Source organism: Taurulus bubalis (genome assembly GCF_910589615.1).
Source record: "Taurulus bubalis genome assembly, chromosome: 6".
Lineage (NCBI taxonomy): Eukaryota > Metazoa > Chordata > Actinopteri > Perciformes > Cottidae > Taurulus > Taurulus bubalis.
The window spans coordinates 18,480,815-18,500,403 of NC_136594.1; the positions used below are offsets into that span (position 1 = coordinate 18,480,815).

Sequence of the window (19,589 nt, forward strand, 5' to 3'; positions counted from 1 at the left end):
GCAATTTTGAGCATGGCATGGTTGTTGGTACCAGACGGGCCAGTCTGAGTATTTCACAATCTGCTCAGTTACTGTGATTTTCACGCACAACCATTTCTAGGGTTTACAAAGAATGGTGTGAAAAGGGAAAAACATCCAGTATGCGGCAGTCCTGTGGGCGAAAATGCCTTGTTGATGCTAGAGGTCAGAGGAGAATGGGCCGACTGATTCAAGCTGATAGAAGAGCAACTTTGACTGAAATAACCACTCGTTACAACCGAGGTATGCAGCAAAGCATTTGTGAAGCCACAACACGCACAACCTTGAGGCGGATGGGCTACAACAGCAGAAGACCCCACCGGGTACCACTCATCTCCACTACAAATAGGAAAAAGAGGCTACAATTTGCAAGAGCTCACCAAAATTGGACAGTTGAAGACTGGAAAAATGTTGCCTGGTCTGATGAGTCTCGATTTCTGTTGAGACATTCAGATGGTAGAGTCAGAATTAGGCGTAAACAGAATGAGAACATGGATCCATCATGCCTTGTTACCACTGTGCAGGCTGGTGATGGTGTAATGGTGTGGGGGATGTTTTCTTGGCACACTTTAGGCCCCTTAGTGCCAATTGGACATCGTTTAAATGCCACGGCCTACCTGAGCATTGTTTCTGACCTTGTCCATCCCTTTATGGCCACCATGTACCCATCCTCTGATGGCTACTTCCAGCAGGATAATGCACCATGTCACAAAGCTCCAATCATTTCTAATTGGTTTCTTGAACATGACAATGAGTTCACTGTACTAAAATGGCCCCCACAGCCACCAGATCTCAACCCAATAGAGCATCTTTGGGATGTGGTGGAACGGGAGCTTCGTGCCCTGGATGTGCATTCCACGAATCTCCATCAACTGCAAGATGCTATCCTATCAATATGGGCCAACTTTTCTAAAGAATGCTTTCAGCACCTTGTTGAATCAATGCCACGTAGAATTAAGGCAGTTCTGAAGACGAAAGGGGGTCAAACACAGTATGAGTATGGTGTTCCTAATAATCCTGGTGAGTGTATATATCAACAGATACACGCACACAACTATTATATTATATTTGTATGTACTGAGGGATGGATGATATATACTTGAGGCGCATACCTCTCTGTCTTTATTGAACATCTAAAATCTAAAAGACTTTTGGTTTCCTAAGATCAAATAATAAATAATCATCAGACACTGATATAAGATTTTATCACATAATGGCTTACAACATTTATTTTTCTCACAATGCCACAGCAAACAATAATCAGCAGTGCAGAACAACTTGTCCTTTTGACAACAGCCAGTGTTTCTTTATAGGTTATACTGTTCCCTCTGAGCCTCACATACATGGATCGGAAAAGGAAGGAGTACATGGAATGACTGCAGGGTTTGTCTATGTTTGCTCCCATTTGCTGGTCCCAAATTTTGCATTTTGGTCAGTGTCTAAATCATATTACTGGTGATATCTATTGTGTAATAATTACATGGATGTTTCATTATGTCACAAAGTAAAGACTAATCAAATTAATTGTGTGAAAGCTGGGTATTCAAAATAAAGTGCACATTGTGTGTATGCACAAGTCTGTGATGACAGTAACAGTAAATGACCTTGTAATAATTGAACAGCACATGATGGATATCTGTAGTCTATCTCATTGCTCATCCAGAGGGGCGGGTGGGTGGTGTCTATTTCTTGGCTTTGCCCTGAGCAGCCACAGCTTCCATGGCCTTCTTGACGGTCTCCTCATCTCCCAAGAACTGCATGGGTCCTAAAGGCTTTAGGTTCTTGTCCAGCTCATACACAATGGGGATACCTGTGGGCAGGTTCAGCTCCATGATGGCCTCCTCTGACATACCTGGGAAAACAGTAACAGACATGCAAAGCGTATAAATCATTTTCATGGAGCAGACTGAAACAGGACAGTTTAATTTCAAGAGGTTATTCAGGTGTGCAAAGCTACTGATTGCCAAGTATTGTATCCGATTACCGTAACACTGAAAAGATGGTCGGGATAATACTGTCAAGAAATCCAACCATCAAACCCACTTTTACACTTGTGCATTACTCCCAATTCTGTTGTACAGAAAGGTCACTGTGACCATGTCTAAAGACACGGAAGCAGACCATTTTACTGAGAATTATACATAACAACTATAGAGATGCTTAGAGATAAATCAACTAGTCCTTCAGTAAACATTGAAACACTTCACCCTGCCCCAACCTTTTTTGTAAAAATTCAGCATCTGCAATCAATGATTTAGTAAAATAACCCTCCATGACTGTTTAATAATATTTGGTTTTCAACAATATTAAAGTGATCAATAAATGCAAACTTTCCAGAATTAAACAGGTGAGCGCCTCAAAAGTCTCCGCTCCGTCTCTTACCCTCGAGATGCTTGACGATGCCCCGGAGACTGTTACCATGGGCAGCAATCAGCACCCTCTTTCCCTCTTTGATCTGAGGAACGATTTCTTCGTTCCAGAAGGGCAGAGCCCGGGCGATGGTGTCCTTCAGGCTCTCACAACTGGGAAGCTGGTCCTCCGTCAGGTCGGCATAACGCCGGTCCTACAAAAGAGGCAATTAATGCTGTCAGTTACATTTTAGCCGTGTGGCTTTCATCATCAGGTAAAACAATGTCTGTATTGGTAAGACAGAAATAGACACGGTTTTCCTGTGGCGTCACCTTGCTGATGCTCTGATAGAAGTCGTGCTCGTCATCCATGGATGGGGGAGGAGTGTCAAAAGAGCGCCTCCAGATCTTGACCTGGGCATCTCCATGTTTAGCTGCTGTTTCGGCTTTGTTCAGCCCAGTCAGGCCACCGTAGTGGCGCTCATTGAGGCGCCAGGTCCGGTGGACAGGCAGCCACATCTGGTCGATGCTGTCCAGGACAAACCACAGGGTGCGGATGGCCCTCTTTAGGACAGAGGTGTAGCAAATATCGAATTCATAGCCAGCGTCTGAGGTTAATCAGAGACAAGGCATGAAAGACAGTAAACGTGGATATTCATTGGCATTTAAGACACAAATGGAAAGGGTTCACTATAATATGCAAGTGCAGGGCTGCATATAAATTAAATGTTTTTTTTGTTACAGAAATGGAAAAAGTCAGCTTTTTTTTCTTTTCTTCCTCTCCCCTAATGTTTCTATTTTTGCTTAGTCAGGGGCAGTGCTATGGGACACTGGCAGACTGGAGGCTCTGCAGGACATGTCTGCAGAAGATTTTTGAGGTCACAGAAAACCAACAGGAGTGTGTGTCACACAGAAAGAATTACGTCAAATGAAACGGTCTTGGCCTCTCGGGTTGTCCTTGACTAAACACATTCTTATAGTCAACTAACACTCATACAAGTTTGTGGACTAGTTGATTTAATCGACAAGTCTGTAAAACTGAGTTACTCCACCAGGAAGCACACAAAAGCACCACTTTCAATCGTGTGTTTAGATGTGCTCATAGGTTTCATAGGGTAGGGATCACTCAGCAAACAGCCTGAACACTGATAACACAGGCTTCTTTCCTCAGTGGCATGCACTTGTCCTCCATTATTTGAGTTGTGGCTGAATCTGTGGGCCTTTTCATTTTTTTTGTTCAATACATGCCAAATAGTATATCTGAGTATGGGAGCTGTATTCAACATGCTATGCCTACTTCACTACAATCCACAACACAATATATACCATGGGTGTCCAGCAGAAAAGATGTGATCTGTGCCAGATGGCTGCCTATTAGCAGCTTCTACATTCTCCTTTTCCCCTCAAATACTAACAGCAGCAGCCTGATAAGCACAACGATGTGGTCGCTGCTGCTGCAGCTGCTGCTGGCTCGTCCTCTGTCGCAGTGGCTACCTGTTCCCCGTCCGTCAGAGTTGCATAAGCACCGTTTTGCTAATCCATGACCGAGAGAAAGCCCGATTAGGCCATGCGACGTTATCTGGTACCTTTCAAGGCCTGTCCGCCTCTCTTCGCCTCGTGCTCCCCGGTCTCGCTCAGGTCGGCGTCGAACCAGCCGCAGAAGCGGTTCTCCTGGTTCCAGCAGCTCTCTCCATGGCGGATCAGCACCAGCTTGTACGCAGCCATCCTCTCACCGATGCCCTCTGCGCTGTATTTCCGGTAAATGCGGCTTGAGTGACTCTTCTTAAAATGCAGCAGAGTTGTCCTGGTTTCGCCGCAATTCCGAAGACGGCTACAAAAAAGCAGACGCAGTATTTTGGGTAATCTCGAGGGTTAGTCTGCTGCAGGTGTGGAGAGAGTTGGTCCTGTTCGTACTTGACAGATTTCACGACACGAGCGCTCTTCCTGCTGTTTTCCACCAATCAGAGGACGAGCTGTGTGAGCCGGAGGAGGAGTAGGAAGAGGAGGAGGGAGGAGGATGAGCACAGCCGCACGTCCACACACGCTTCTCAGTTCATCCTGCTTGTGCACGATGTGGGAAGCATGTCTTGTTACACAAACACATGCCATGAATGGTTCCTATTCCAACAGAAACAATACATCTGTATTGGTTTACCTTTTCATTTATTATCTGGGGATTCCTCAATTTGCTCCTGTGTCTTTCAAATGTAGCAGCATAGAAACTAGAACCATGACATTTACAAAAAAAGGAAGACGGAGGAGTCATACAAATCATAACAGTAAGTTTATTGTTAGGCCTAAATATTGCAACACACTATTAAAGAGCTGTCAAAAAAACCTAAACAGGTTGTAATTGAAAAACGTTGGCCAGGTTTGCAAAGTAGCCACTGTGGTTTGGACATCATTCAACAGTCCCTTCTTCAAACCAGAATCTGCCCGAGTGAAGTGCCACTTGAGTATGACACTAAATATAGAGACCACCAGGGATCATAACTCGTGACCTTTGACCTTGCAATGGAGGTGAAAGTAACTCAAGTTTTAAATTGATATGCATTTGTCAAAACACTGTCCGACACTCACTGGCCTGTGATACATTAATAGTAATAAATTTTAAAAAAGCAATTCACTGAGTATTGATCAGTGACAAAAATGAAGTTAAGTTATAAGAAAACAACAGCTAACTAAACCAAAGTCAGGTTAACTATTTCCAGCATACAGGTCCACAAAATCTTGATGGTGGTAAAATGAAGTACATTTGTACTTAATAGGCTCGTTCGAGATGAGCCAGTTCTGCGCAGAATCGATCGACGGCGATCAGCGCGCAATGCATGCTGGTTAGATTTGTGTCCGACTTGGTCCCGACTTGCTCTGACGTCATGCACACGTGGTCAACGATACTCTCACAAGACCAAGCCGGCTGTCGATTTCAGAGTCAGTCACTGCAGTTGCTCTCAAACGACTGCTTGGCCCAGTGCATGATGGGAAACGCCTGGCTCTCGCCACATCAGAGAGCTGATTGGCTCTTAGATCTGACAGCAAACACCACGTGCTGTAGAAAATCCTTATTTTATGTGTAGTTGTAATACTTAACCCTCGATTATTGACTATTTGTCTCATGTTTAATCTAAAAACACATCTTGTGTGGTTGATAATACAAAATCGTATTTTCATAACACATATCTAAACCAGTAGTAATGTATTTCACAGGCAGACATACAAATACCAAAGGATGCAGCTACACAGTCATATATATATATATATATATATATATATATATATATATATATATATATATAAACACATATAATAAATCCAAACGTGATCTGCAAACTACAAGTAAACAAAAGTTCGGAACTAACAGGAAGTACTTTTTCCGTAACTTCCTGTGTATACTTTGAAGGCAGCTGACAACTGTCCGACTTGATTGCAGTTTTTTGTCAACGCCTCCTGCTCTCGTCTGGATTCCAGGCGAGGCGCAGCTCTAACGAACGAGCCGAATATTAACATTTATTTACGTATTTTGACAAATGCATTTCATTGATGAGTTTAACAAAACTTTAGAGTTTAATGTGGCTTTGTATATCCAATTCAACCAAAATAATCTGTCGTGATTTGCAAGTCTGACAACGGCAAGTAAGAACACAATTCATCAGACCCGTAAAAACAGCCATATTGTAGATGAGAGCGCTCAAGTCTTCTCCTAAGGTGCTGTGTATCTGTATGGAGTTCATTGATTGGGTGAACTGGGCTGTCACGTGTCTTCCGCAGGCGGAATGATTGTGTCCAATCAGCGCGAGAGATCAGGTTGTTGACAGGAGCTTTTGAACGTTGATTGGCTCAAGATCAAAACACTATACGATTCCCGCCTTTTTCCGGAAGCTTACAGTCACATGACTTTTCCTTTTTTTTGCCTTCTGTTTCCTTGTTAGCCAGCGTCAGAGCTAGCCACCTAAACAACCGTCCCACTTTCTTTACCTCTACTATTTCGTCCTGTCGTCTCTTTCCTCTCGTTCTCAGTGAGTTAAAACAACTCCTCCACCACCTCTAACATCATGGACGAGACGAGTCCGCTCGTCTCTCCGCTCCGGGACTCCGGTGATTTCAGCTACTGTCCCACAGAGCCCGCCAGCCCCCGGGGCTCGTTTGGAAGCACACCGGGCTCGGTGGTGCGCATCCCGGCAGGCAGCCCGGGGCGCAGCCGGGAGCGACAGCCGCTTCTGGACCGGGACCGCGGGAGCTCGCCGCGGGAGCCGCACAGGAACGAGTTCCCGGAGGATCCCGAGTTCAGAGACATCATCCGAAAGGCCGAGCGAGCCATAGAGGAGGGTATCTACCCGGAGAGGATCTACCAAGGATCCAGTGGAAGCTATTTTGTCAAAGACTCACAGGGGGTAAGATAAGAAGCTGCTAACTTGCATCGACCGATTACCAACAGTTGCTGTCCAATGCTCACGGCCCCTTTAGCCTCTCGTGACGTGTGTGTGTGTGTGTGTGTGTGTGTGTGTGTGTGTGTGTGTGTGTGTGTGTGTGTGTGTGTGTGTGTGTGTGCGCGCGCGCGCTGCAATGACTGCAAGACTGTTTGGATACAAGCGCTGGTCGCTTCTAGGGAAGGCCTCTTCCAAATAGCCTGTGATGACTTGGCAAATAGGCTATAAGGTATGCCAACACAACAGGGACCTACAATGCACACTAATACATGACCAATTCGTCTAGATTACAAGTGTATGTACCACTAACAGTGTGACTGCTCCAAGCAATGACAAACACAAAGTAAGTCTTTAAGAATTTAGCAAAACAATTAGGGCTGCAACAACGAATCGATAAAATCGATAAAAATCGATTATCAAAAGTGTTGGCAACGAATTTCATTATCGATTCGTTGTGCCGGGCAATAAGTCGCGGAGAAGAAAAAAAGAGCGGAGCAGAGCACCTGGCCGGCCAGCGTTTCTGAGATTGGAGTGAGACACGAGAAAAGCTGAGGTTGTGATGTTCTCAAAAATAGAAGATCTTTGACAAGTCGAGTCTTGGCCAATCAGCGTCTTCATGTTCCTCAAACTTGTTTTTCATGGAAGCTAGTCAGCTTGCTGTCGCGTTAGCTAACGTGTTTGGGTTGTGTATTGTCGTTAAAGTTACGTTATGTTCCGTTACAGTTCAGTCTTGCTTGTAAAAAACCGTAACGTGATGAAACATGCCGCAACCCCCCGGTCTGGTTCAGTTCACGCTGTCACTCGTTAACGTTAAACCGGCACACCGGCGGATCTGGCTGCAGGTTTTTTTTTTTTTTTTTTACTCAAAGTAGAATGAACGTATGGTATGGTTCTCCGTCACGTGACGCCGTCGTTGAGCATTCGAAGTTCTGCGTCGAGGGAACGCGTTGCCTGCAATTACCGCCATGCCGCCAGGGGGTTTGGCTGTGTGGTTTCAGGGGTTATAGCCGAATTCCGGTCACAGTAAACAATGGCGACCAAGTTGGAGCGGCTGCATTAAAGTTGGAGCTCATCAATATTGAAGAGCAAATGCTTATATTGTAAATGTTGAAGCGCAGGCGACAGAGAAGACGTTTGCGGAGGTGGTCTGTACGACCACTAACCGGTCGGGGCTGGGAAAAAGCAACTGCCGGAAATTACGTTCTGAGCGGACCAATCACAGCGCTTACGGTCAACGCGACGCGTAGATAGGATTTTTTGGAGGTGCGCGTCAGGCTACGGCGTAGGGGTCTGCGTCGACGGCGTAACTACGGCGTAGGTACGCCGTCGACCTGACGGAGAACCATAAACTAGGCTTAGCCAACAACGTGACGTCATGGTCATAAGAGACCCAGAATGAAAGTTTAAGGAAGAGGACTCTCTATATGGAGCAGTACAGCTTCCCTCTGTCCCAGTATTTCATACATATTGATAACGCAGGGTATGCTAAATGCAGCCTCTGGAGGGATCAATTACAGTAAAAAGGGCTCACATTTGGCAGATGTAAAGCATAGATGTGTATGTTTTTAGTGTTAGTCCATTTTATTGTTTTAATTAACAGCTCATGGATGTTCAAGGAGCAATCTGTTTGTGCACTTTCTGAAAATGTTTTGCAGTGTCACTTCTGTTTTTGAATAAAGGGTTGGAAATGAACGCTTTTTTGATAAAAAAAATTTTTATCCGATTAATCGAAAAAATAATCAACCGATGAATCGATTATTAAAATAATCATTAGTTGCAGCCCTAAAAACAATTAGTATTATAAACATTCTTTGTTGCCAAAGACATCTTATCGCACCGCCCAGAGTTTACATATTTTAGTATTTTTTAACTTCTTTAGCTCCCTCTAAAACAATTCTCACATAAATGCAGCTGTGCTGACTGATGTTCAGATCCTTCTGCTTAGTCTGTTTGTGAAGGTCCACCTCTGACCAGTTGTCACATGTCAAAAATAACACACAGATAAGATGCTTGTCACCCATTATTTCAGGTAGGCCTCCAGTTCTTTCCTGCTGTATTGCAAGTCTGGCCGAAGTTTAAAGTATCCGATCAAACGAAAGATACTGAGCAAACGTCTGATTAGTTGCAGCCCTTATAATCACTTTATGTTTGAAAGGGTTTTACTAAGTGCTTCACATTCGAGACAAATCAGGGAATCAACATACACGATTATAGAGCACTTCTTTCCATTTGTCACCCCTCAACAACGTCTCCTGACTCTAATCACCAGATTAATGACGGTAAACTTTGATCGGCATAACTGGAGCCGACAAGTAAAAGTCTTGAGCAACTCACAGACGCTTTGTTGCTATCTACCAGGTTGGGTTGTGCCCATGTGTAAAAAAGGAAGTGTGTATTTTGACTTTGTGGCTTGATCCTTATTCTTGTATTTACGGTCAATTTATGTTCAAGCTTTTTTATTCAATGGACCCTCCTGGCCCCCACCTCTCCAGTTTCTTTAGTTTGTCACCAGTGTGCTTAGTAGTCATGTGCTCGCTCTCTGTGAGGATATAATTCCCTTCAATGACTAAGTTTCATGTTGAAATCAGTGACTGTGTAAGTCATACTAGTGTTATGCAGCATGTGATTTCTACAATTGTAACATGTAAATGTATGTTTTGCTTATCAAACACTTGCATTTTGCTGTGGACAACTTTAATTACATTCATGTCAGCTATAGTGGATTTCAAATTGTAATCCCCTCCTGCAGCATAATCCCCCTCTGTGTGCTCTGTATGTTTCAGTCCTGTTTTAAAGTTTCAAAAGGAGAACATTATCCTTTTTAAATATTGAATTGACTCACACTCGCTCTCATTTTCCCAACTCTGCCTCTCTGTCTTCAGAAAATCATTGGAGTGTTCAAACCTAAGAACGAAGAGCCCTATGGCCAGCTGAACCCCAAGTGGACTAAGTGGCTCCAGAAACTGTGTTGTCCCTGCTGTTTCGGCCGCGACTGTTTGGTCCTGAACCAGGGTTACCTCTCGGAGGCCGGAGCCAGCCTGGTCGACCAGAAACTGGAGCTCAACATCGTTCCCCGGACCAAAGTACTATAAAAAACCAACACAGTGCTGCCCCCTTGTTACAAAGAGCAACAAACCATTTGGCAAAGACTGCCTCTCTTAATCAATCTTTTGCATGATAGGTGGTGTACCTGGCTAGCGAAACATTCAACTACAGTGCCATAGACAGGGTGAAATCTCGAGGAAAGAGGCTAGCCCTGGAGAAGGTGCCTAAAGTGGGCCAGCGTTTCCACAGGATTGGACTGCCACCCAAGGTAATATGATGAACATGTTGTATTACAAAAAAAACCCACTGCTAAGCAACAAGTGATATTGCATCCAGAGAACACATGCGCTCTGTCTAACAACGATCTGTTGCTACTCCGCCAGGTTGGCTCCTTCCAGCTCTTTGTTGATGGATACAAGGATGCAGATTTCTGGCTGCGGAGGTTTGAAGCGGAGCCTCTGCCTGAAAACACCAACCGTCAGCTCCAGTTGCAGTTTGAGCGGCTCGTAGTCCTCGATTACATCATCAGGAACACAGGCAAGTATTCACTCTGCTCAGCACTGTCAGGGCTGCGTCGTCATTATGGGCTATACACTCAGCAAAGTTAACTTGTTTATTAGAATATGTGCTGTTCTAATGTCTTGAATTCATCCATTGCATCTTTGATCTGGTCATTTGGTTTGTTAGTATTTGAATCTATTTGTTTTCCTTCCTCTTTTCTAGACAGAGGGAATGACAACTGGTTGCTGAAGTATGACCTTCCTATGGATCCTGGGAACAGGGTGAGGAAACAGTTAGAGTCTTGAGGGTCACGTTCTAAAATGCTGACTCCAAAGACTGAATGTGTGTTTGGTCCCTATATCTTCATGCAGGACACAGACTGGGTTGTAGTAAAGGATCCCATCATCAAGCTGGCAGCTATAGACAACGGCCTCGCCTTCCCCCTCAAACACCCTGACTCCTGGAGAGCCTGTAAGCACCTACGTCAACATTGTTTTTAACCAATCTTTGCTTACCCTTGGCAGGGAGGAAGTCATGCTTTTGAAGAAACGGCAACTTTCGTTTCAGCAGCGTGTTCAGTGAAAGCTTTATATTCTCCATTTCTCACATTAAAATCTATTTTATTGCACGCCATTTCTGTCCATTTTGATTGCGTCAATACATTCTTGGAAGCTATTCCGTCGCTGTGTCATCAACTTTCCTGCTCTTTTATAAGTGTTGTGCTTAATCATTGGTACACGGTTTAATTTTCCAATCACCAGACCCATTCTACTGGGCGTGGCTTTCCCAGGCCAAAGTTCCTTTCTCCCAGGAAATCAGAGAGCTGGTCATGCCCAAACTCTCCGACCCAAATTTCATCAAAGACCTGGAGGAGGATTTATACGAATTATTCAAGGTATGAAGAGACTCAGCAACATTTCTGTGCAGAATAAAGTGGTAATAATGTAAATGGATGGAATGTGATAATATGTCTGCAGACATTACAATAACAGACTCAGTGATTTGGCTGTAAAGCTTTTGTCTAACACTTGTTGTCTTCTGTGCCTCACAGAAAGACCCTGGTTTTGACAGAGGACAATTTCACAAACAAGTAGCAGTAATGAGGGGGCAGGTGAGTTTTCCTCTCTCAAAACACAGTTTTCAGCAGTTTGACATGCAACTAACCCCTTTGCTTTTAAAGCATACATTCCCCAAAGTGTTTTTGTTTTTAAACATAACTTTACTTTCTCCTTTTCATTCCAAGATCCTGAACCTGTGCCAAGCCCTGAAGGACGGTAAAACCCCCCTGCAGTTGGTCCAGATGCCCCCGGTAATCGTCGAAACAGCCAGAGCACCTCAGAGAGCCAACAGTGAGTCCTACACACAGAGTTTCCAGAGCAGAAGACCCTTCTTCACCTGGTGGTAGGAGCAATGCAGTGAAGAGGAAGAGGAGGAACAGCAGGATGCCAGAGCGAGTATTAACGTGCTGACGGAAGACTCAGAATCTGAGAGCGCAGGTTTTTGTCCTGGAAATGGAAATTATTATCACCCTCCCCGCCTCTCCTCATGAATATTTTGGTTACGGAGAGTGAGTGGGTTGAGGGATGAGGCCAAAAGAGGAAGGATTTTGCAACATATCTTTTCTGTTTGCTTCTGTGCCTTGCATGGATGTCAATGAAGAGTTAACGCCTAAATGATGAGGACTCTGAACCTTCCTGCGAAAGAGGATTTCAGTGAGGTGTCAGACTTTCCTTTTGGACTCCTGGGTGCACATGCTCACCAGTCAAAAGCCCCTCATGCTTTGCTTTTGGATGGGAGGTGTTGCATTCCATGTTTAATTTGTCTTCATACCTCTCTGCCTTTTAATCTTCCCCTGCATATTTCCTCCCACACAGTTAAACCCTGGGCTGGGGAAAGCAGCTGTGCCACTGGAGAGAATTAGCTTCTTTTTTTTTAACAAATAAGAGAAGTGTTCACTGTGGTTGAGTCTTGAAGATTAGAAACTGGGCTCTCGGTGGTGTGTATGTCTTTACACAGTGAACACATGGGAACTGGTTTCACAGTTACTCATTGCACCACGTAACTGGTTAGATTAGGAGATCCGGGGTGATGTTGGAAAGCAGAGGCACTTTTGGTGAAAGACACAAAATGTTTGTTAAGCCGAGATAAATATGACTGACTTGCCTAATTTTTCCTTCTTCCACTGATTAGTTAAATCATTGGTAAAGAAGACAAAACGATCCCACGTGCAGCAGGCAGAGCGGGAGTTGGTGATTCCCAGTTCACAAGCTCCTGTTTTGTCTCGGCCATGTTGATTTCTGTTCATTTTCTGGCTCGTGGGTTGGACCTAAGTAAACAACAAAGTAACTTCCTGCTGTACTGAACTGTCATGAAATGTATCGTGACAATGCACTGTATAATTTGTATGTAATATTTAATGATAGATTATAATTAAAACATATTCCATTAATTCAGATGATGTGTGTTTGTCTGACCGACTTTTTACATTTACAGTCACACAAAACAAACAGGACAAATTCAGCTCGACCTCCAGTGCTTCACTGGGTTCTATTGATGAACAGCTTATTTTAAAGTTATTATAGTCCAACAAATCATCAGTCTGACTCTAGGCCCGCATCGTTCGTGCTTTGGTCTCATCAGTATTTGAGCAAGAAATCTCGAAAAGCTCCACTGAAAGCTCAGAACCAACTGCGGACAGTGGAGCATTTAGCAGCTAAAGAGTCAGATATTTCCTTCAGGAGTCGGTGGAGACCAAAAACAGAGCTCAAAGGAAGATGAATATTCGATTTACATTCAAGTGGTCAGAAACACAACTCTTTTCTGAAAGAATCCGATTAATGGCATCTTTATTTAGACGTTTATTTCAGTATTAAGTCAAAAAAACATGAAACACCCTAGAATACAAACGCTCATCAAGTGCTCTTGATGCAGTGGCACAATATCCTGCCCTGTTTTCTGTGATAGTTGGTGTGCCTTTTAAAAATCATTGTTCTCATGCACATTTAAGATTTTATTTCAGGCCACAACAGCTCATTTCTTTCTGTCGGTCTCCTGCAAATGCTGCTGCTTTGATTCTGCTGTTTTTGAATTTCCCATAATAGTTGAACTAATCCCCAGGTTTACCAAAGTGCACTGGTATTTCTTTATTCTGGGGTCTAACACGTAGAGTACATGTTGGCAGAAGGGGCTAACAGCTGTACAGTATGCCCTCTTAATGCAGAATACATTTTGTATTCCAGCTTCCTTAACTGTGTTGTTCCAGATTATAGTTCAGACCGTTTGTTAGTGGAGGATGCGGTGAAGGTAGCGTTCAGAGTGTTTAGCACCCTCCTGTCTTGCCACACCCAACCTCCGTGAGGAAGGTTTAAAGGGGTTTCGGTTCTCTGGAAGGTCTTCCTCAGTCACCGGCAGAAATTCTCCCGAACTCAGCGCTCCATCAGCCTCCTCGTCCTCAACAGTGTAGCTGGACAACGGCTCCTCAATCCTGCAAGACAGAGTTTTTTTATACCAATACTTTCCCACATAAAATGCTGCTGTTGATTTGTTCATCCGTGAATTCAGTTGTAAATTATAAACTTTTGATCTAATGAACATCAAATTGTATAATGTAACTCTGCTCGTATTAATGGCAGAATGAAAAAAAGTCACAATCGCCCTTTTTTCTCAGAAAGAGAAATAGTCATTCAGCAACTGAAGAGAAGAAGTTGTGTGTAGTATGCCTCTCAATGCCCTATATATATTCAAACTTTTAGCATGACGTACAAGAAGTGAAGTTAGGTGATTTTGAAACCCTCGTATCAGACCACCAGATTACAGTTTTTTTGTGTGCTTTGAGCTGAAATAACATCAGGTAAGCTGTTAAAATGCTGATGTTGAAAGGTTTTATGTTACCATGCTCACAATCTTAGTCCAGCGTGGCAGCATGGTCATATAGCAATGAGCACAAAGTGCAACTTAGGCTGATGGGAATGTCATTACAGTAGTTTTGCAGGTATTTGCACTGGACTAAGGCACATTTAGATGAAAAGAAACAGCAGGGGATCACCAAAGTTCTTCCTAAGGGGAACATGCATGTCTGCATCAAATGTGATGGAGACCCCTCGTATAGTTGCTTAGATATTTCAGACTGGACCAAAGTGATGGCCCGATGACCAACACGGCAACATTTCCATCTCTTGAGCCATCATGCCAACAAATTGCTGCAGAACACCATTTTGTTATTACTACACCGCCATTTCCTCACACAACCATTTTGCCATCCTGTGGCTCCTCATTACTCCAACAAATCTAATGTTTGCCCCAGTGAGGAATGTCGAAAGCAAAGCAATGTGCGTGTGAGAGAGAGAGAGAAGGGGACATTCTTGTGAGGTCATGCTGAGTTTGTTAGGCACATGACAATTTACACGCTGTATTTCAAGATGTAGAGGTAGTCTGGAGTCGAGTAAAACAGGACCTTGAACACTTACACGCTATTTATACATAGGCTCCATACAATTGTATTTATTTAGAGATATTCATCCTGGAAGTTTCTTTTTCATTTTCTTTTCTTTTTTTCTTTGTTTCGCCTTCATTAACCTGTAACCATTAACACATATACTGCTATATACACAGATTAAATAATCTCACAAGCGGGTTCTTTATTATAGCACTTTAAATTATTCAAATAGCCCTTGTGGTTGAGGAGATAACCCCGTTTTAGTGGATTTTATACTTTGCAAATAAGTTGAAGAGAATGTTTCAATCCTTTTCCTTTTAACTCCTCATCTTCATATCGCTTTTCACATCCTTTCTTTACTCTCCGCTGGCCTCCTTCCATTTGAAGGCGTCACTTACCTTAGATACCCGGATCCTCTGAGCCACCTGTGGTCCCTGCATCCCTCTGCTCTCATCCCCTCTTTATTCCTCGCTCGGACTCTGAGCCCCACCAAGGCCTGGGCCAGCCCTGCCTCATCCCCCCTGTCCTCCTCCTCGGCCTCCTCTTCCCTCTGCGTTTCTGTATCCATCCCTCGCCACACCAGCTTCGCCCGATGTTCAGCGTCTCTGTCTCCTGCTGTTTTGAACAGCCTGTGCAGCTGGTGCAGGTTGACCCCCGTAAAGATGTTGGAGCATCCAGACTTCCTGCTTCGCTGATTGGAACGTTTCCACTGCACTGGCAGGCCATCCTCTGAGGAGCTGGATGCTGGGGCCTCTGCCATGTTGCAGGGATGGAGAGCTTCCAGGTGGTGATACAAGTATAAGAGGACAATATCAGGGTGGCGGGGGGAGGTGGCTGGCAGGAAGATAAGCTGAAGGGGGAGAAAGGAGAGAGACCAAATTGGTCAAACTAATGAGATCACAGCCCCAAGCAAAGCCCAAGCCTTCAGCCAGCTGACACATTTCCATGGCTGCGGCCAAAAACCCAGTTACCTTTCTAGTCCCCATTATTCATTAAATTAATCTATCAGGTATTTTCTCCACTTTGGGCCTTAAAATGTCATAAAACGGTGAAAAATGTCCAACATTGTTTTCCAAATAACAAGTTGGCGTAACGATATTGCTTGTTTGTTCAACCAAAAGTTCCAAACACAAAGATATGTAATATAATAATAATATTATTATTAATTAGGTAATATAATACTGCTTTGAAGAGACACTGGAGTGGACACTGTTGATATGCAAGGAAAAGGAAACCACAGCCGACAAGCTAGCGATATAATATATAACAGTATACATACATAACATATGTAAGTACAGTGATACATTTTTCATATCTTGTGGCTAGTATTTTTCAGGTGTTATGTCATATTCAAATAACCAACAGCAGGCACTCTTTCTCGTGTAATTTCCCTTTAAATTCTCTCTTATGAGAGAAGTAGTATCCCTGCGGATTTTGTTTACAGACGTCTACTATAAAAAAATGTGTACATTAATCTACAGATCTATCCTACAGTAAAGGAAAAACCTCCACATTATCTTAAACAACAGTACAATGTAGTATGATGCGAGTGCTTACCTCCCCTGTGTAGTTTGAATGAGACAAACTGTAACGTGCGCCGACAGCAAACAACCTGCACACGCGCTAATGCCCAGCCGACCCACTTCCAGTGACGCGCGGTGCTGCGGGCGTAAGTAAAGGAATAATCAAGGAGTAATCCATGAATGACGTCAGTGTCGAGGCGCACGACCCATACCAAGACGCAGTTTAAAAAGAAAAGGAAAAAAAAAGCCACATTATAGAGCGGGTTGTTTTTTCAAAAAATGGTTTCAACTGTGATACATTATCACACACACACGCACGCGCGCGCGCACACGCATACACATACACATACACATACACACACACACACACACACACACACACACACACACACACACACACACATTGGGAAAGTCAAAGTAAACAGAATGTCCCTCTGCAAACTAACCAATTGCTGCAAATTAACTATACAAACTACTAACTATTAGATAAATTTAGTTAATTATTAAATTCCATTTTTCCTTTGAAATGTAGCTTTAAAGTATGTAAATATAAATCTTAAAGTGCCTCAGAACTGCATGCCAGTAGCTGACTTGGACATGTACTTAGTTATTTCCAACACTTAATAAGGCCTTATTGTGTGTGTTTTTCTGCAGTGATAGTTTCTTACATCTACTGCATACCAACAGGTTTGCAATGTGGGCAGACCATTGATCATGCACACAAAAGATCTACACAGCACCAACCTGCAGCGCTATAGTACAAGTGAATGTTACGCCTGTGCTTTTGTTGACTGTTCTATTGTTGATTCCTCTCCACAAAGTCTGCACTGTTTACTAGTGAAGGCTTCACTACAACTCCAGATGCATCCAGAGGTCTGAAACCTAATATGTGGGTCAGGCTAAGCTGAGGACAATTAAAACATTAAAACAGAGCCATTTGATGTGTGCTTTACTTCCTGCTTGGTGCTCTGAGCAGCTTTTCTCTCATTCTTTCACTCAGATCTCTTTCGTTTTCGGGATCTGGTCTAGCTGGAGAGGCAGTGAGTATACCATTTAACCATGAGGCCCAATGTTGATCAGGTTGAATAGTTGCTGCTGCTCTCCAGTGCTTGTTGCCTTCAATACATCATACATTGGAAGCTTTTATAGATCTCTGTTATCCACTCTCTATTATTGATGTGCATGCATGAATGATGATTACATTTCCGTATTTATAAAAGGGCCTTGTTGTATAATGACTGGCCACCAAGGGGCGCTATCTTCCTGCTATCTGTGGTTGGGTGAGGGCCCACGTGTGAAATGTTTTAGGTAGGCCACAGACTCAAGCCTGTAAGCCAGAATGATGCTAAAATAAGTCTTTTACAAACGACATAAATAACTGCATCTCTGCTCTTTCACCATGTCCATAGAGCTGGCTACTACTGGCCAGTATAGCCGGGAGTCTTATCACTGTAAGAATAATAAAAACTAAAAAGACTGAGACAATCAACATGAATCAAATAAGCAATTCCAAGACTCAGGTCTGCCAACGTGTGACAATACGTCACCTTCACGGACACTGAACTAATCATAGCTTGGATGTTTCTTCCTATAGCACCTGAAGGCAACTTAATTAACAGTGAACAAATTAACAGGTGTGTCGCAAGCTAAACAGATATTTAAGCGCCGGTGATCCGCCTTCCTCCATCTTCATCATTCCTCTTGTCTCAGGAGCAGAAATACGGACCTTTGTCGTTTCACGTCAACATGAGTGGGGTTTTTACTGGACTGCTGAGGGCTCGGCGGGCTCTTGCTCACAAAGCAGGTGTGATGATCCAACAGAGAGCAAGTTACATCCGCGGCAAACCACCCAAAGATAAAATTGGCGCGGCGGTAAGTTGACAAAAGTCCTGTCAAGTTTTCCAGAAGCCGGATAATGTCTTGCATTTAAGAGCTGTAAACGTATTTTGAATTATTAAATGTGACAGTAACATGACCCTGTCCTGCAGCAAACTATATTCGTGCTGACCGTGATGACTGTGACCATCCTCGGGCCTTCTGGGTGGATCCTTGCCCACCTGGACGAATATAAATCCCGTGGCTGATGGGGCCCTGAAGGCATCGTTTGCACGTGTTAAAGTCACTAAGCATGCTGTTGAAGTGCAATTTGAACCATGTCGGGTGTTTTAACATAATACACTTTTAATAAAAAGCTTATCAATTTTAATTTCGTCAAACTGTATTTCTTCTTAATTGACTGCAGTTCAGCCTCGGCACCACTAGGTGTCGGAAGCTGTCGGCGGAAGTGAAACCTCTCTGCTTAAAAACAGGCTGCCACAAGGCATCCACAGCCGAAGCATCCTGTTTCACAACTCTATGCTCTGACCTCAGGGTTCTATGCTCTGACCTCAAGGTTCTCTGTTCTCAGGGTTCTATGCTCTGACGTCAAGGTTCTCTGTTCTCAGGGTTCTATGCTCTAAACCTCAGGGTTCCATGCTCTGACCTCAAGGTTCTCTGTTCTCAGGGTAATATGCTCTGACATCAAGGTTCTATGTTCTCAGGATTATATGTTCTAAACCTCAGGGTTCTATGCTCTGACCTCAAGGTTCTCTGTTCTATGCTCTGACGTCAAGGTTCTCTGTTCTCAGGGTTCTATGCTCTAAACCTCAGGGTTCTATGCTCTGACATCAAGGTTCTATGTTCTCAGGATTATATGTTCTAAACCTCAGGGTTCTATGCTCTGACCTCAAGGTTCTCTGTTCTCAGGATTCTATGCTCTAAACCTCAGGGTTCTATGCTCTGACCTCAAGGTTCTATGTTCTCAGGGTTCTATGCTCTGACCTCAGCTAGTTCCAAAATGAAGACGAGCCCCAGGACCAGCCCGTGTATTGAAGTGGAGCTTCTAATGAGGACCAGGACAAGTCTTGTCTGAACGGAATCACTTTACTGGTGAACTGCAGTCTTAAAACTGTTACAGCGAGTGAGAACGCGCTCTTGCACCCGGCATGTATATAATCCACACGTAACATTCAAATTAGTTAGCATCAACAAGCATGTAACATTGTAGTTTCTGCCTTCAAAGTAAAAGCACTTCCTGTTTCCGTGCTCTTCAAAATAAGAGTAAATAATGTAATAAAACAAGTTACAACAGCCCGTCAGCAGCCAGCAAGTGAAGAAATGTGGAAATCAAAAAAGATCTGGGCTGCCTGTGATGCCACTTTCTCGTATGCCTGGAACTTACACGTCTTCACAGGGAAGCCTGATGGAGGAGCCAGCCACTCTGAAAAATCCAGGAATGAGAGTTGTGCTGGAC

General features: G+C 43.7%; 3 protein-coding genes across 3 annotated transcripts; 1 reads left to right on the top strand and 2 right to left on the bottom strand.

Annotated features, from left to right (window-relative positions):
• Positions 1-1,221: 1,221 nt before the first annotated feature.
• pgam1b (phosphoglycerate mutase 1b) lies at positions 1,222-4,231 on the bottom strand. Its single transcript, XM_079220292.1, has 4 exons — positions 3,953-4,231; positions 2,700-2,974; positions 2,401-2,581; positions 1,222-1,870 (listed from the first exon to the last, which is right to left on the bottom strand). Exons 1-4 carry the CDS (start codon positions 4,089-4,091, stop codon positions 1,701-1,703), a joined length of 765 nt encoding a protein of 254 aa, XP_079076418.1. The 5' UTR covers positions 4,092-4,231; the 3' UTR covers positions 1,222-1,700.
• A 2,187-nt stretch (positions 4,232-6,418) lies between these two features.
• On the top strand, positions 6,419-12,732 carry pi4k2a (phosphatidylinositol 4-kinase type 2 alpha; the record flags this gene model as incomplete). The annotated part of the gene is made up of 9 exons (XM_079220178.1): positions 6,419-6,757; positions 9,676-9,876; positions 9,975-10,106; positions 10,222-10,379; positions 10,566-10,620; positions 10,711-10,810; positions 11,101-11,234; positions 11,391-11,450; positions 11,583-12,732. 9 exons carry the CDS (start codon positions 6,419-6,421, stop codon positions 11,742-11,744), a joined length of 1,341 nt encoding a protein of 446 aa, XP_079076304.1. The 3' UTR covers positions 11,745-12,732.
• Positions 12,733-13,537: 805 nt separating this feature from the next.
• Positions 13,538-15,534, bottom strand: avpi1 (arginine vasopressin induced 1; the record flags this gene model as incomplete). Its single annotated transcript, XM_079219196.1, has 2 exons — positions 13,538-13,823; positions 15,173-15,534. 2 exons carry the CDS (start codon positions 15,532-15,534, stop codon positions 13,622-13,624), a joined length of 564 nt encoding a protein of 187 aa, XP_079075322.1. The 3' UTR covers positions 13,538-13,621.
• Between the last annotated feature and the right edge of the window lie 4,055 nt (positions 15,535-19,589).

What these genes read in the sequence shown, in the direction of transcription:
- pgam1b (XM_079220292.1), bottom strand. Translation starts at nt 4,091, where the DNA reads ATGGCTGCGTACAAGCTGGTGCTGATCCGCCATGGAGAGAGCTGCTGG. An exon ending in AGGCGGACAGGCCTTGAAAG is followed by an intron (nt 2,975 to 3,952) that starts GTACCAGATAAC and finishes GATTAACCTCAG; the next exon opens with ACGCTGGCTATGAATTCGAT. An exon ending in TCTATCAGAGCATCAGCAAG is followed by an intron (nt 2,582 to 2,699) that starts GTGACGCCACAG and finishes CCTCTTTTGTAG; the next exon opens with GACCGGCGTTATGCCGACCT.